At 36.8% G+C, this 15864-nt stretch overlaps 1 protein-coding gene across 1 annotated transcript; it reads left to right on the top strand.

Annotated features, from left to right (window-relative positions):
• The first annotated feature begins 2665 nt into the window (after window positions 1–2665).
• LOC120008668 lies at window positions 2666–15291 on the top strand. The gene is made up of 15 exons (XM_038859057.1): window positions 2666–3016; window positions 3613–3822; window positions 3908–4077; window positions 4180–4444; window positions 4536–4816; window positions 7102–7360; window positions 7481–7675; window positions 7755–7927; window positions 8014–8278; window positions 8505–8839; window positions 11925–12219; window positions 14035–14247; window positions 14336–14508; window positions 14599–14863; window positions 14981–15291. Exons 1-15 carry the CDS (start codon window positions 2770–2772, stop codon window positions 15250–15252), a joined length of 3618 nt encoding a protein of 1205 aa, XP_038714985.1. The 5' UTR covers window positions 2666–2769; the 3' UTR covers window positions 15253–15291.
• The last annotated feature ends 573 nt before the right edge of the window (window positions 15292–15864 follow it).

Raw genomic sequence — 15864 nt, 5'->3', positions numbered from 1 at the left:
TAAGATGATACTATCTATATCCAATCCATTTTTTTGAGTCATCCAGATTTTTGACTTCTATATCTATAATATATATGAAATCATGAATAGTTGTTGGTTCAGGATTGCCCATTTTTAAGGGTTTAGGGAAAGGGAATGAGTAGAACTTGGAGGAGCTGAAGTAGTCATATTTTCCTTAGAACAAGTGTAATTGCACCGATTACAAGTGATCTCAAACCAGTGAGCCCCATTCAGAGATGGACGTAGTGCTATAGCATTGGGAGCACGGCCCCCAATCAAATAAAAAAATTTACACTAATTACATTATAGATTTATAACAAATTGATCCTAGGCCTCCAATAAAAAAAAATGAGGTCCCCAGTCCACTAATGGAAACCCAACCCACCAACTAACTTTGACCCAATCCAACCCTTATAAATCATAGGCCCTAATTATCTTGTCATTTGTCAAGCCCACCTGTCAAGCCTCTCAATTCCTCTAAATCTCTCAATACGACAATACCATTCTCCCTGTCCTATGTCGGCAGACATAGTCAAGAGATCCCTAAGCCTAGTAGCTCACCGTAGTTCATCTTGCGATAGACATAAATAGATTACATGAAGAACCCCAAAAAAAAATTTGGAGTCGCTACCCCCGAACCCCTTACCAATTTTATGTCCCAGTGATTTCAATTTCTGTGTCTGCTACTGACCCCATTTGTTATTTCACTTATCTACAAACTCAAAAAACAATCCTTAATTTAAGTACTCATGAGAGAATTTGTGTATAACTTATGTCTAAACTTGTTTTAATTTGGGTTAGAAAAATTTAATCCAGACAGGACAAAGTTTGCCTCCGCTTGCTATACCCCTTTAAAAAAAATAAAATCAAAACGTGAGTGTGTTAGAATATTCTTCGGAGTACACGTCAACAACTTTGAGACAATGGTGGTTTGATGTAAAAAAGCTAAAAGAACAGAAGTTTTAATCATTAGAGCAATTATAATAGTAAACAATTTATGGAAAATGACATATTAATATCACTTTCAACACTGTTAGACATCTAGATCCACTTTTAAAAAACTTTATCCCTCATAAGTTTATTTAAATCATTTAAATTTTATCTATGTTCATTTTTGCCCCTTTTCAAAGAGGTTTTAATCTAATATAATTTATCTCTTGTTACTTTCTCTCTATGTTACATCTCTCTCTCATCTCACTACAGCTTCTCTCTCTACTACATCTCTCTCATCACTGCATCTTTCTCTCTCCTGCTATATCTTTCTCTCTCATGCTGCATTATATCTCTCTTATTACTACATCGTTCTCTCTCTCATCTCTTTTTCTAGTGGTCGTTTTGGTCTAAATACGGCTGGGCATTGTGCTTCTTTGTGAAGGGAGTCCAACAGTGGTGGTGGTGTGGCGAACAGATGCCGAAATCGGCCGGATCTGAAGTTTTTTCAAAACAGTAACATTTGTTGACAATGTTACTGTTTTAAAATAGTAACGTTAGTTGACCAATGTTACTGTTTTAAAACGGACATATCTGGGTGGTCGTTTTGGACTGCATATGGCTGGGCATTGTGTACTTCAATGAAGGGATTCCAACGGTGATGATGGTAACCGCCACCGAAATCAGTCGGATCTGAAAGTTTTTCCAAGTAGTAACATTATCCGACCAATGTTACTATTTCAAACACAATAACATTGGCCAACCAACTTTACTGTTTTGAAACAGTAACATTGGCCGACCAACTTTACTATTTTAAAAGGGCCATATTCGGTGCCCGTTTTGGGAAGTATCTAGCTGGACATTGTGCGTCTCAGTGAGGGGAGTCCAACGGTAGTGGTGATGTAGCGAACAGTCGTCGGAATTGGCCGGATTTGAGACTTTTTTCTTGTGGTTGTTGCAACTTTCTAATCATTTTTCGACCAAATGGATGGCCATTGGTGATGGTGGAAGGTCGGAGTATGTTCGTGGTGATGTGAGCTTCAGTTTAGGTTGGATACCAATGGGCAATAAGAAGGAGAGAGGAGAAAGAAAGAGAAGAGAAGGGTATGAGTTGTTGGAGGAAGAAGACGAGGGTAAAAAAGTAATTAGTATACTAGTGGTATCTTAGAGGGATAAAATTTTTTGGACTGGACTTATGTGTTCAAAAGTTTCACAAGTGGTATCGGCCTAAAATTTTCTCAAAAATCTATTGGCCCATGGATAGTAAAGAGTGATTAACTTCTTGGGCCATGATTTTTATTTTGGCAACAACAATACAAGTTTGTTAGCCCTTTTCTAATGTACCAAGTAAGGGGGCATGGTCTTTGGCTTGCCCTCTTGTTGGCTTCATACGAGACCCACTCAACTACCACACTTATAATTACACAAACACAATTACACAAAAATCAGTGCTTAGACCCCATTTCTATTATACTAAAAATCAAGTCAACAAATCTACACCATTGTATCAATACATTTTGTTGATCCAATCATATCATCAAAATATTCAATTATATCAGTAAAATATATCTCCCAATACATTTTGTTGCCCCAACAAAATGTCGTTGCCGTTACATGTGAAGATAACTTTTGGTACCAAAAGCTTGACCATTGACTCTAGCCGTACAGAATTACAGATGGGATGAAATCTATGGATAACCGACATTGGAAAAGTCTTTTTTTTTTTCGCTGGCGACATTGGAAAAGTCTAGAACTTTGAAGTTGTAATCATGTTATAAATCCCTGTATCTTCAATCTCATCGAAACCCAAAAAAATTTCAGTTCCAATCCATAATCGTGATGGAAATCCCCATTTACATCAACATCTCTATCTTTATTGCCCTTGTTACTTTAACTTGCGTTTGGAATCCTACTCTCTCTTTGAAAACCTGTGATTTCCCTGCTATTTTCAATCTCGGCGACTCGAATTCGGACACCGGTGGGTTAGCTGCTTCCTTGATCACCCCTACTCCGCCTTATGGAGAGACGTTTTTTCACATGCCGGCGGGGAGGTTCTCGGACGGACGACTCATCATCGATTTTATTGGTATGTTTCATTTTTTTCAGCATGAAATGAAATCCTGCATATCTGAGAGTAGTTTAGGAGTGTTAGTGCATCATAGTTCACTGTAATGGTCGGTGGAGTTGCAGAGAGCTTCCTGAACACTCGTTTCCTAGATGGGATGTCACGTCAAACAGTATAAACCTAGATCTTTCTAAGTAGGTACTTTTTACTGTTTTTTATATAGGCAAAAGTGCAGGCTTAGGTAGTTTCATTAGGCCTGTGAGTTGAGCCCAGCCCAAAAAAGTGGTTCGATTGGAATTTCAGGCCGAACTTGGGTTTGGAAATTGGAACCTTATTACTTTAGCTTTAGCCCAACCCAGCCTGACCGACGTAGTAATTTTCTAACTGAAATTTTAAAGGATATTATGGACGGGCCAAGTGTTGACTAGGAAATAGCCCGACGGTATCGAGCCCAGCCCAGCCTGACACCAAACGTAGCCTGGCTGTGGCTCGTCCCAGCATTTCTGGCTATGGTGCGGTCTTTGAATCTTGCGGGCAGCATGTTTGCATGTGTGTGTGAGCGTGTGTTGCATCTATGTGAATTTACATGCCATATTGTTTTGTGTTAATGATTTCAGCAAAAAGTTTTGATCTGCCATATGTGGATGCGTATCTTGATTCTTTGGGGACCAACTTCTCGCATGGTGCAAACTTTGCCACAGCATCTGCCACCATTGGACTACCGAGCAGGATTATTCCTGGCGGCGGATTCAGTCCATTTTATCTAACTATACAGTATGACCAGTTCATACAATTCAAACGCAGATCACAAATGGTTAGAAAAAAAGGTATACAAAGTTTACAATATCATAATTATAATTTGTATTCACTATTGCATATTTATCTTTAATGGCATGATCTTTCTGTATGTAGGTCCATTTTTTGCAAGTTTGATGCCCAAAAAAGAGTACTTTTCAAAAGCTTTGTATACATTCGACATCGGCCAAAATGATCTTGGAGAAGGATTTTTCGCTAACATGTCCATAGCAGAAGTTAACGCTTCTGTTCCTGGAATTGTCGATGAGTTTGTTACAACTGTGAAGGTAACTAATTATCCTTTAAAATTGAACTTCAAGCTCTTCATATAAACTAAGGACACAATTAGCCTTTCAGTTGGATTAGTTACGGCCGTTTTACTTTTGCAGAACATATACAAATTAGGAGGTCGATCATTTTGGATTCATAACACTGGACCAGTAGGTTGCTTACCTTATATTTTAGCGAACTTTCTCTCGGCTGAGAGGGACAATGTTGGTTGTGCAAAGTCTTACAACGAAGTCGCTCAGTACTTTAACTATAAGCTGAGAGAAGCCGTATTTCAACTGAGGAATGATTTTCAGGATGGTGCATTCACTTATGTTGACATCTACTCTGCAAAGTACTCTCTCTTTAAGGAACCAAAAAGATATGGTAAGCAATCCATGCTTCTGCTTATTTTCACCGGAATATGCACTGATGGTTTGTCATGAATACATAACACAACATGAATTTTGCACAACAGGATTTGAACTTCCACTTGTAGCTTGTTGTGGCTACGGGGGCCAGTATAACTATAGCGACAGTGTTGGTTGCGGAGGAACGACCACAATTAACGGCACACAAATATTTGTTGGTTCATGTGAACGCCCTAATGTTCGAGTAAATTGGGATGGTATACACTATACAGAGGCGGCTGCTAAATTTGTTTTTGATCAAATTTCAACGGGAAACTTGTCAGACCCGCCGATTCCCTTGAGAATGGCATGCCACAGGACTATAGGCTCTAGTCATGACCTCATGTATTGAAATGTGAATCTTAGAAACATTTTCATTTATTAACATATTATTGTATTTATTAACATTTTCATTTATTAACATTTATTAAAATATATAGTTTGTCAAAGGGAGAAGTATGAAAAAGGCCCCTGTACTATGCTTTTTGGTTCAAAAAAGCCCCTTAACTTTGTTTTGGATCAAAAAAGCCCTCATACTTACAAGAAACGAAAACGTTAACCCTTCTGTTAACATCCCGTTAAAATCTGCTTATTTGGCATTTAATTTATTTTTTCTTTATTTTTCAACTAATGACGTGGCATACATGTGGCATTAAAAAAAAAAATTACAAATGACGGGTCACTATGAGTATAGTATACCATATTCTCGGCTTCAAAGAAAACCTAAGACAGAAAGACGAAAAAATCAAATTTGCAATTGAAGAGCTATCTCTGAAGAACAACCGTATGCGACTGGATCTGGATCTGGAACATAGGTATGCGACTGGATCTTGGGTGTGTTCCATCTCTTTGATTTTCAACTTCGATCTTGGGTAGCGATTATGGGTTTATGAAATGGAAAATGTTTAGAGCTTTGTTTTTGACTGAAGAGAATCGGGATAGATGGTTCCTATATCTGGATCTGGTGCTGTGAGCTTGTAGGCAAAACTCTATGTGCATATTATATCGTTTATTTCCCTTTGTGGGTTGTCTCGATCTAAGATCTTTTGATTTTTTTTTTCTCTCATTCATAGTTTCGTGTTCTCAATAATTTGGAGGATTTAATTATGCTGCTACAAGTTTTTCAAATCTTTGGGTTGAATCTGTGGGTCGAGTAGTATTTAAATGTCCCTTTCCCCATAGTACAGGGGCTTAATTGAGCCATTTCTGCAGTTACTACAACTTGTGATTCATAGACAACAAAACGTGAATTACTTTTTAAAATAGACACGTGTCAACATCTTATACGTTAATGCCATATGTATGCCACGTCATTAGTTGAAAAATAAAGAAAAAATAAATTAAATGCCAAATAAGCAAATTTTAACGGGATGTTAACAGAAGGGCTAACGTTTTCGTTTCTTGTAAGTACGAGGGCTTTTTTGATCCAAAACAAAGTTGAGGGGCTTTTTTGGACCAAAAAACATAGTACAGGGGCCTTTTTCATACTTCTCCCTTTGTCAAATGACCTAACTTCCTGTTCTTGAATTGCTTTTGGTGGCTCAAGTATAATATTCTTGAGTTGAGTAGATTAATTTGTGTACTTTTCTCTTTTCGTGATTTTCAAATGTTTAGATGAGAATGGAACTAACATATATATTTTATGAATTATATGTTAACGATATTATATATAATATCTAAATACTTTGTTAAATATGATTAATTGCTAATACGAATGTCCTTAATGGTAAATTGAAAGCATATACTCTATGTCTAGATACAGAGTACGAATTTATCAACATGTTCATCTTTCGTGAAACTTTGGAGTAGTTTCTATGCAGAGATACACGAGGCGGGGGTAGGGGCAGGGCCAACTGGGAGCTAGAGTTATTGATATTTATGAGTTTTTTTTTTGGAATGGCCCAGAACATTTACATCTACTCGTTCGGCTAAATACAAAGAAGTTCTTTGTCATGACAAAATTCCAAGTTGCCTGAAATTAGTGATTCGGTGATTCCTATGTGCAAGGCCGGAAAGCTAAATTTCATGTCAATCGAAACTATCAGTTCCATTTCCTTGTATATTGTACAACCAAATATTAGAATTTCTCGCTCCACATAAATATATCATTTCCTCGTATCATTGGATTTTGGTCCACAAAATTGGTCAAGATATACATGTGTGTGGGGCTATTATCTCTTAAATGTTGATAAGCTATGCCATTATGAAGTGCCTTTAATATTCCATTAACACGTCTTTCATTACAATCTCAAACTTTATTATCCACCTAAAAAGTTTTTGCCATATTTCCTCCATCATATGCTGGTCGACTACTCCCGGATTGACATTCCCTTACGTGTTTGATCAAGTGGCAGCATCAGAATGAGAAGAACAGGAGCTACACGGCATTGCGACTTTCTAGCTCATTGGGGCCCTCCAAATAGGTCTTGGGGCCGACCCACCCGCACTCAAGGTCAAGAGGGACAGCTAACTTCTTTAAAATATGATAAAATACTTGGCAAAGAAAATGCGGTAGGTACAACTGTGCAAGTCAAGTCAAATGGATTGCGACAAATATAACTACGTTTCCACCTTTAAGTATATTTTTTTTTATATAAATTAAGCTATCAACAATCCTGACTAAGCCACTAAATAATACTGATGGAGCTCCCCTATCAACTCAACATCTACCACTTCGTACTCATCCTTTGTTTCACTTGCATTTGGCATCCAATCTTCCCTTTACAAAGTTGCGACTTCCAAGCCATCTTCAACTTCGGCGATTCAAATTCGGACACCGGCGCCATAGCTGCCACTCCCTTTCTCCCTCCCCCTACTGTGCCCAATGGACAAACATTTTTTCACATGCCTTCGGGGAGGTACTCCGATGGACGTCTCATCATCGATTTCATCGGTATATATATAACGCTAATATATATATATATGCTCTACTTTTCTTTTCACCTTACATAGTATATATATCATCATCATACAAAGTGTTCACGGGGTTTGATTATTGCTTTGTGATGAACAGCACAAAGTTTTGGGCTACCATATTTGAGTTCATATCTTGATTCTTTGGGTACAAACTTCTTGCATGGTGCAAACTTCGCCGCCGGGGGAGCCACAATCATACCTTTCCCGAATCCTCTCGTTCCCCTCTATCTTACCATGCAGTACCGCCAATTTGAACAATTCAGACTCAGATCACAAATCATCCGAGAAAAAGGTATATATATATATATATATATATATATACACAAGATCGTATTGATAGCGCAAAATACTAAGTTCTCTCTGCTTTGTAGGTGGAATATTCGCAAGTATGATGCCCAAAGAGGAATATTTTTCGAATGCTCTGTATACGTTTGACATTGGACAAAATGATATTGGAGGAAAATTGTTTTTGGCTGACATGTCGATACAACAAATCAATGCATCTATTCCTCATGTTATCAACGAATTTATTGCAAATGTGAAGGTAATCATATCAATCCTTTTCAAATTCATTTAAGTACTAAACCCATGCATGTATAAATACTAATTAATTTAATTTAATACTTGCAGAATATATACAAGTTAGGAGGTAGATCATTCTGGATTCATAACACAGGGCCAATTGGTTGTTTGCCTACGTTTTTGACCATCTCTAACTCGATTGAAATGGACGATGTCGGTTGCGCAAAGCCTTACAATGGATTGGCTCAGTATTTTAACTATAAGTTGAAAGAATCCATACTGCAACTAAGGAAGGATTTTGAAGATGTTGCAATAACTTATGTTGATGTCTACTCTGTCAAGTACTCTCTCTTTAAAGAGCCAACAAAATATGGTAAGCATATACAAATGCTACTTACTTTACATTAGACATTTATGCATTGTCACCAGTTTGATTGTCCGAATAGTCAAAAAAATCTGTTCGAGTGTGTATATTGAAACAATTTTCAACTTTGGATTCTAAGTTGGAATGTCTGAACATTTGAGTCAGACCTGGTCAAATCTTTAAATGACCAAAGCTTGCATTTTCCCTGAATTTTTCTTGTCATCTTGGAATGCAGGATTTGAGTTCCCGTTGGTAGTCTGTTGTGGATATGGAGGCAAGTACAACTTTAGTCTAAGTGCTGGATGCGGAACAACATTAACAATTAACAATGCACAAACATCTCTTGGTTCATGTGAAGATCCTGAGGCAGCAAACAAATTTGTATTTTATCAAAGTAACGATACACAAATATTTGTTGGTTCCTGTGAACACCCTGATGTGCGGGTTAGCTGGGATGGCACACACTACACAGAGGCAGCTAACAAATTTGTATTTGACCAAATTTCAACTGGACTTTACTCAGACCCGCCCGTTCCCTTGAAGTTGGCATGCCAAAGGGACCCCCAGTTTACTTGATAATCGCGTGCCATATGATCACTCGATACTTTCTCGTATGGATCAGTCAATGATCTAGTTTATCTTTTGAACCTCCGATATTGATTTAAACTCGGACCAGTTGTATAATAAACCGATATATGATAAAGTATCGAGTGGTCTTTGCCACGTCCCCGATGTTGTTAATATAGTATATGGTATAATAGCCCCAAAAGTAAGTGCTGATCTAATGTAGTTGCACTAATCTCTGCTTTGTAGGATTTAGCATTTTGTACTTTGTAGGTTTGCTACCAAACTGAATCCTATTATCACAACAGAATTTAATTGCAAGAACAATGATACTAAAAGATGAGAATCACTCTCAAAGCAGAAAAGCAGGAATCACTCCTTAAGCAAAGAACCATTTTTAATCATCAAATGTCATTCATTCTCTACTGCCAATACTAACTTAAATATATAGGCAAATAAGCAAATAACCATTGTTTAATGTTAGCCCCTTGATTGTGCCACAAAATCAGGAATTGTAAAATAACTTTCTTGTCAAAAGTCTGCCCATGAATTAAGCAAAGCAAGTCAATCCTTGAATCCACTTATTACGGTTGTAATCCAGGGACGGGTTGTGATTGAACCCAAATCAGAAATCATTATACTGGGCCCCATAGTACCATACATGATATCCTTTGCACCACACACTTTGGCTTAGTGTGTTTTCATTTTTTAATTAGGAATAAAGCACTAGTCACTTTGTTTTTCTCTCTTTTTCGTTAACTTTATGTCAAGTACTACAGCATAACCTAGATAAATTAATATTCAATAAATTAATAGTCACGATTAAATAATATTTTTGACTGTTCTCAACTTGAGGTCAATGTGGTAAATTAATAATTCACTAAATTTATAACATCGAGTTTTGTTGGTTAATTCACAACATCTTGAAAGGATTATACTTCTTAGCCTTTAAGTTGTTGTAGGTGCCAATAGGAAAACGCTTCTTGTGCAAGAATATTATAACCATATCATCCTCCTCAAACAATTTCACCCACCTGTGCTTGTTAGCAACATCTTTATACTTAACATTGGTCTCCTCACGTTCTTCTTAACTTCAGCATGGATGGACTGTGCTTCCTCAATAAAATTACCAACATCGACACTCATCCCAGGAGTACTTGGCAGCCGTACTAAATCCACTGAATGTCTAGGTACCTTCATGTATACCAAAGCAAAAGCGGATTTACCCATGGCACTATGAACAACATTGTTATACGCATACTCTACTTGTGTAAGGGCATGATCCCACTCCTTTGATTTATCCCCACAAATATTGCAAATTGGATTTCCCATAATGGAAAAGTCTACAGATCAACGACTTAGACACGAGTGCGTTAACCTTTTATCTTTTATCTTTTGTTTTTTATTTTTTATTTACCTGGCAATAGAAACACACCTTTGATTTATCTCCATAAATACTGCAAATGAGATTTCCCATAGTGGAAAAATCTACACATCAATGACTTAGACTTGAGTGCTTTAATCTTTATTTTTTACTTTTTATGTATCTAGCAATAGAAACATACCCATGAACCACATATGTATCCCTTCAACTCACACACACGTCACCCATACACACACACTCACATAAATACTCACACAAATGTTATCCACAAAGTTTGAACCCTTGATGATTGGATAGAAATACACGAATGAGAATAACTCTGTTGACACCCGGCGTTAACCTAACAAAGCTGGAAAATAGTATTGTTTTATCATTACGTGTCAAACATAATTTTTTACTCTTATCCTGTATCAGAGCGGACAAAATCTCTCTATAACCGGCACTGGAAAAGTCTACAATCTTAAAAATTCAAACTTGTAATCATGTTAGAAATCTCTTCTTACTTTCAGCTTTCTCAATCTCATCGAAACCGAAAATTCTTTCACCTCCAATCCTTATGTTGGATATAGTACATTCTGTGATGGCACTGTAGGTAAAACTCTCTTTTCAAAGTGAAAAAAAAATAAAAACATGTGCACTAGATTCTTCTTTCAAGTTCCAAGTACACTTCACCAACTTAGAGACGAGTCTTTTGATGTAAAAGCTTAAAGATTAGATAGTTTTCTTATCATTACACGTGAAGATAAGTTGTGGTAGCAAAACTTGAAAATTGAGTCTAGCCGTAGAGATCAGATAAAATCAATCTACACCCGGCATTGAAAATTCACTACAAAAAATTAAGCTTTTAGCTGCGAAACTATACCTACGGTTTCCCCAAACCGCCGGTAGACAGGTAATTTACCTGCGGTTGTCATACATCATATATATACCTGCGATTTTTAAGGCATGTTTTCTTATACAATGCTAATTAATTACATTTTCTTATTTAAACTAATAAATTGTTTTCATTAATGTATGTCCATCTTCCTAAGGATATGGAACGTGTTATTGTCAATATGGGGTTTAGGAGGATTTGATATGGTAATGTTAAGGATGTGGAACGTTTTATTGTCAAAATGGGGTTTTGAAGGATTTGATATTAAGGCATGTTATGGAATATTTTTTAGCTGGAAATATTTTGGATGTTTTTGATATGATAATTTGATATATGTATAATATTTGTTTTTTAGAGGATTAAATTTATGGTATTTGAGTTTGAAATAATCAACAGGTATATATGGTTTGTTATGCAGACAATAAATCACCAAATCAAATTGGTATGAGAAAATGATATGGACTGCAGTAAGAATGGACAATACCTGCGGTTTTATCACCTACACCCGCGGTTTTGCACAAGCAAATGCTTAGGTATACTTATGGTTTTCCTGATTTACCTATAGTTTTCCTATATTATAATCGTGCTTGAAAACCCAAAGGTAAAAGATAGATGTGGTTAACAAACCGCAACTATAAACTCTCATACCCTTGCACTCGTGTTTTCTATACCCACGGTTTCAAAACCGCAGGTATAGACTTTTCGACGCTCATTTAACCTGCGGTTCCTCAATGGCATGCATAGTTTATACCTGCGGTTTTAGCCACATGTATAAACATATTCTGTTATAGTGAAAAATCTACAACCTTGAACTTGTAATCATGTTTTAAATCTTTGTACCTTCAGAAACCAAAAATTTTCACTTCCAATCTATAATCGTGATGGAGATCCCTATTTACATCAACGTTTCCATCGCTTTAGTCTTTGTTACTTTAACTTGCATTTGGAATCCAACCTTCTCCTTGAAAAGTTGTGATTTCCCTGCTATTTTCAATCTTGGCGACTCTAATTCGGACACCGGTGGGTTAGCTGCTTCCTTGATCACCCCTACTCCGCCTTATGGAGAGACGTTTTTTCACATGCCGGTGGGGAGGTTCTCCGACGGACGACTCATCATCGATTTTATTGGTATGTTCATTTTCTTAAACATGAAATGAAACCATGCATATCTGGATGAATTAATTAAGAGTTCATCTCACAACGAGTGACATATAAGTAAATGTTCATCCCTCCCACACGACCAAAGTATTTTTTGAGTATAAAAACCAATAACAATGGCACAAGAATTTTTTTTTCCATTAGCCTAAATCAGACAATATTGATTTGTAGTGTTTGTGTTTTATTTTCTAACACGTTATCCTCCTAAATCTTTTAACTTATATATTGGATAGTAAAATTATACTATCCTATACGGAACTCCAAACGAAACCTTAAATTTTAAAGTACAAACTTTTTATTATGTTTTTGATAGGCAAAATTGTGGGCTTGGGTACTTCTATTCGGCCCGTGAGTTGAGCCCAAGCAGAAAAATGTTTCTACTAGGAAATAGCCCGATGGTATCTGGCCCAGCCCAGCCTAGCCTGACACGAAACGTAGGCTGGGTCTTGGCTCGTCCCAGCATTTGATCACTTATATTTCACATCAAATAATTTTCTTGTAGTTAAATACTTAAATTGAATCAGAAATACTCCACAAATTAAATTGCCTTCTGCATCCGTTTCTAAGAATATTTAACTTGTTCAAAATATTCTGACAAAGTTTAGTACTTGTGATCATCGGATATGGGGCTCTCAAATTCATTAAAGATTTGAGAGTCTCAAATTCCCAAATCTCCACCCTTCAATTAATCTAAAGGTCATGTTTCAACCACGTAGCCTCTCTGATATTATGTCTCACCCTCCAAAAAAATTTCACTAAAATTTAGGGGCCTTTTTCCCTATGCGAAAATGGAGAAATATATGACTTGGAATAGCTAAGGCATTCTCCCCTCTCAAAGTTTCCAACCAAATCACTTCGAATCACGAAAGCATTCTTCACTCTAAAATTTTCCAAACAAATTTCTTGCTCAGTAGAAATCAGCCAGCAGATGCTATCAAACAAAAGAAAATTGATTCACTAATTTTATTATAATTGGTACATATAATTAGAACTCCTTGTATACAAGAAATTTCTAGTCTTTGGATGGGTAGCACAAATCAATTACAAGTAAGAATCAACAATCTATGGTGGGTGGATTGCAAAAGGCGACCTATGATGAAGTAAGTGCCGACAGAGAAGGAAAGAGGCGACCCACCAAAAAATGTCATGCTTTGAGAATCTGAAGCTTGGTGGAGATGGCGATGGCAACCCAGTCGGTCTCTGAAGATACCACATCCAGGCCCTCAAATCTCTTTCCAATCTTCAATTCTTCTTCTTCACAAACCGTCCTTCCTCTCTCCTATCCGATTCCCCTCAGATCTCTCTCTCCGCTTTCATTCCTTTGGTTCTTCCGTCGCCTCCCCGGCAACTTATAAGAAGGCATTTTGTGGTCTGGGTAAAATGCTCAACTTGGAGTCAAAGGAGGAACACCCACTCAACTATTATGACGATTATTATAACTAAGATTTGTCAGATTGAAATCTCATTATTATGACGGTTGGATTGAAACCATGTGGCACACTTTTCACCGTTGGATACTAATTTGAGACTCTAGAATTTCTTAAGAATTCTAGAGCCCCCGGATCCGTTATCATCATATCATTAAAATTTTTATCCCAAAAGTTTGGAATCGCCAACATGATTTTATGAAAACATACACGGAAATCCACTACTTGTATTCATTTTCTCCATTCATTTCTATCCTGGATCATAAATTCTTCCGCTCCTATTAACTTCATATAATTTCTTATTAGTACGTTGTGATCCTATTATTAATTGTTTGATTGTCCTGTAATATGATCTCAGCAAAAAGTTTTGACCTGCCATATCTGGATGCATACCTTGATTCTTTGGGGACCAACTTCTCGCATGGTGCAAATTTTGCCACGGCATCTTCCACCATTGGACTACCGACCACGATTATCCCTGTCCGCCGTGGATTCAGCCCATTTTATCTAACTAAACAGTATGACCAGTTCATACAATTCAAACGTAGATCGCAAATGATTCGAAAAAAAGGTATACAAAATGTAGAATAACAATTATAATGTGCTCACAATTGCGCGCATTTATCGTTATATGGCATGATCTTAATTTCTGTATGTAGGTGAAAAAACTTTTGCCAGTTTGATGCCCAAAGAAGAGTATTTTTCAAAAGCTTTGTATACATTCGACATCGGCCAAAATGATCTTGCAGAAGGATTTTTGACGAACATGTCCATAGCAGAAGTTAACGCTTCTGTTCCTGGCATTGTTGATGAGTTCGTTACGACGGTGAAGGTAACTAATCATCCTTCAAAATTGAATTGTTCAAGCTCTTCATGTAATTAAACTAAGGACTTTTAATTAGTTAAGGTTTTACTTGTGCAGAATATATACAAGTCAGGAGGTCGATCATTCTGGATTCATAACACGGGACCAATAGGTTGCTTACCTTACATTTTAACTAACTTTCTCTCGGCTGAGAGGGACAATGTTGGTTGCGCAAAGCCTCACAACGAAGTAGCTCAGAATTTTAACCATAAGCTGAGAGAAGCCGTATTTCAACTGAGGAATGATTTTCAGGATGGTGCATTCACTTATGTTGACATCTACTCTGCAAAGTACTCTTTCTTTAAGGAACCGAAAAGATATGGTAAGCAATCCATGCTTCTGCTTATTTTGCATTTTTTCATTGTGTTTTTGTTAAAAACGGAACATGCACTAATATTGTTTCATGAGTACATAACACAACATGAATTTTGCACTACAGGATTTCAGCTTCCACTTGTAGCTTGTTGTGGCTATGGGGGCAAGTATAACTATAGCAACAGCGTCGGTTGTGGAGGAACGATCACAATTAATGGTACACAAATATTTATTGGTTCATGTGAACTCCCCAATGCTCGAGTAAATTGGGATGGTGTACACTACACAGAGGTGGCTGCTAAATATGTTTTTGATCAAATTTCAACTGGAAACTTCTCAGACCCGCCGATTCCCTTGAAAATGGCATGCCACAGGACTATAGACATTGAAATGTGAATCTTAGATTCATGTTCATCTATTATATACAACGTATTATTGTACATTGTATTTGAATAAGGGTCTTGCCATTCCCAGTTTTTTGTAAGAATTATTTATCGAGTAAAACTGAGACACGAGTGCGTTAACCTTTTATCTTTTATTTTTTTATTTAAGCACACCTTTGATTTATCTCCACAAATAGTGCAAATGAGATTTTCCATAATGGAAAAGTCTACACATCAATGACTAAGACACGAGTGCGCCCATTAACCTTAATTTTTTTTTATTTATCTTGGCAATAAAAATACACATGAATCACATATGTATCCCTCTAACTCACACACACACAACCCATGCACACACACTCACATAAATGTATACAAATACACACAAATGTTATCCATAAAGTTCAAACCCTTCATCATTGGGTAAAAACACGCGAATGAATGAAAATCAGCTATGCTAGCACCGGGGGCTAACCTAATAAAGCTGAAAAGTAGTATTGTTTTATCATTACGTGTCAAAGATAATTTTTGACTCTATCTATACCAGAGCAGACAAAATCTCTCTATAACCAGCACTGGAACAATCTACAATCTCAAAAATTCAAACTTGTAATCATGTTAGAAA

The sequence above is a fragment of the Tripterygium wilfordii genome, chromosome 11, assembly GCF_013401445.1.
Source record: "Tripterygium wilfordii isolate XIE 37 chromosome 11, ASM1340144v1, whole genome shotgun sequence".
NCBI classification, from domain to species: domain Eukaryota; kingdom Viridiplantae; phylum Streptophyta; class Magnoliopsida; order Celastrales; family Celastraceae; genus Tripterygium; species Tripterygium wilfordii.
This window is presented reverse-complemented; position numbering and strand designations above follow the sequence as displayed.

Coding starts and splice junctions, on each gene's coding strand:
- LOC120008668 (XM_038859057.1), top strand. CDS start 2,770: ATGGAAATCCCCATTTACATCAACATCTCTATCTTTATTGCCCTTGTT. Junction 3,017..3,612: donor ACTCATCATCGATTTTATTG/GTATGTTTCATT, acceptor TAATGATTTCAG/CAAAAAGTTTTGATCTGCCA. Junction 7,928..8,013: donor AATTTATTGCAAATGTGAAG/GTAATCATATCA, acceptor TAATACTTGCAG/AATATATACAAGTTAGGAGG.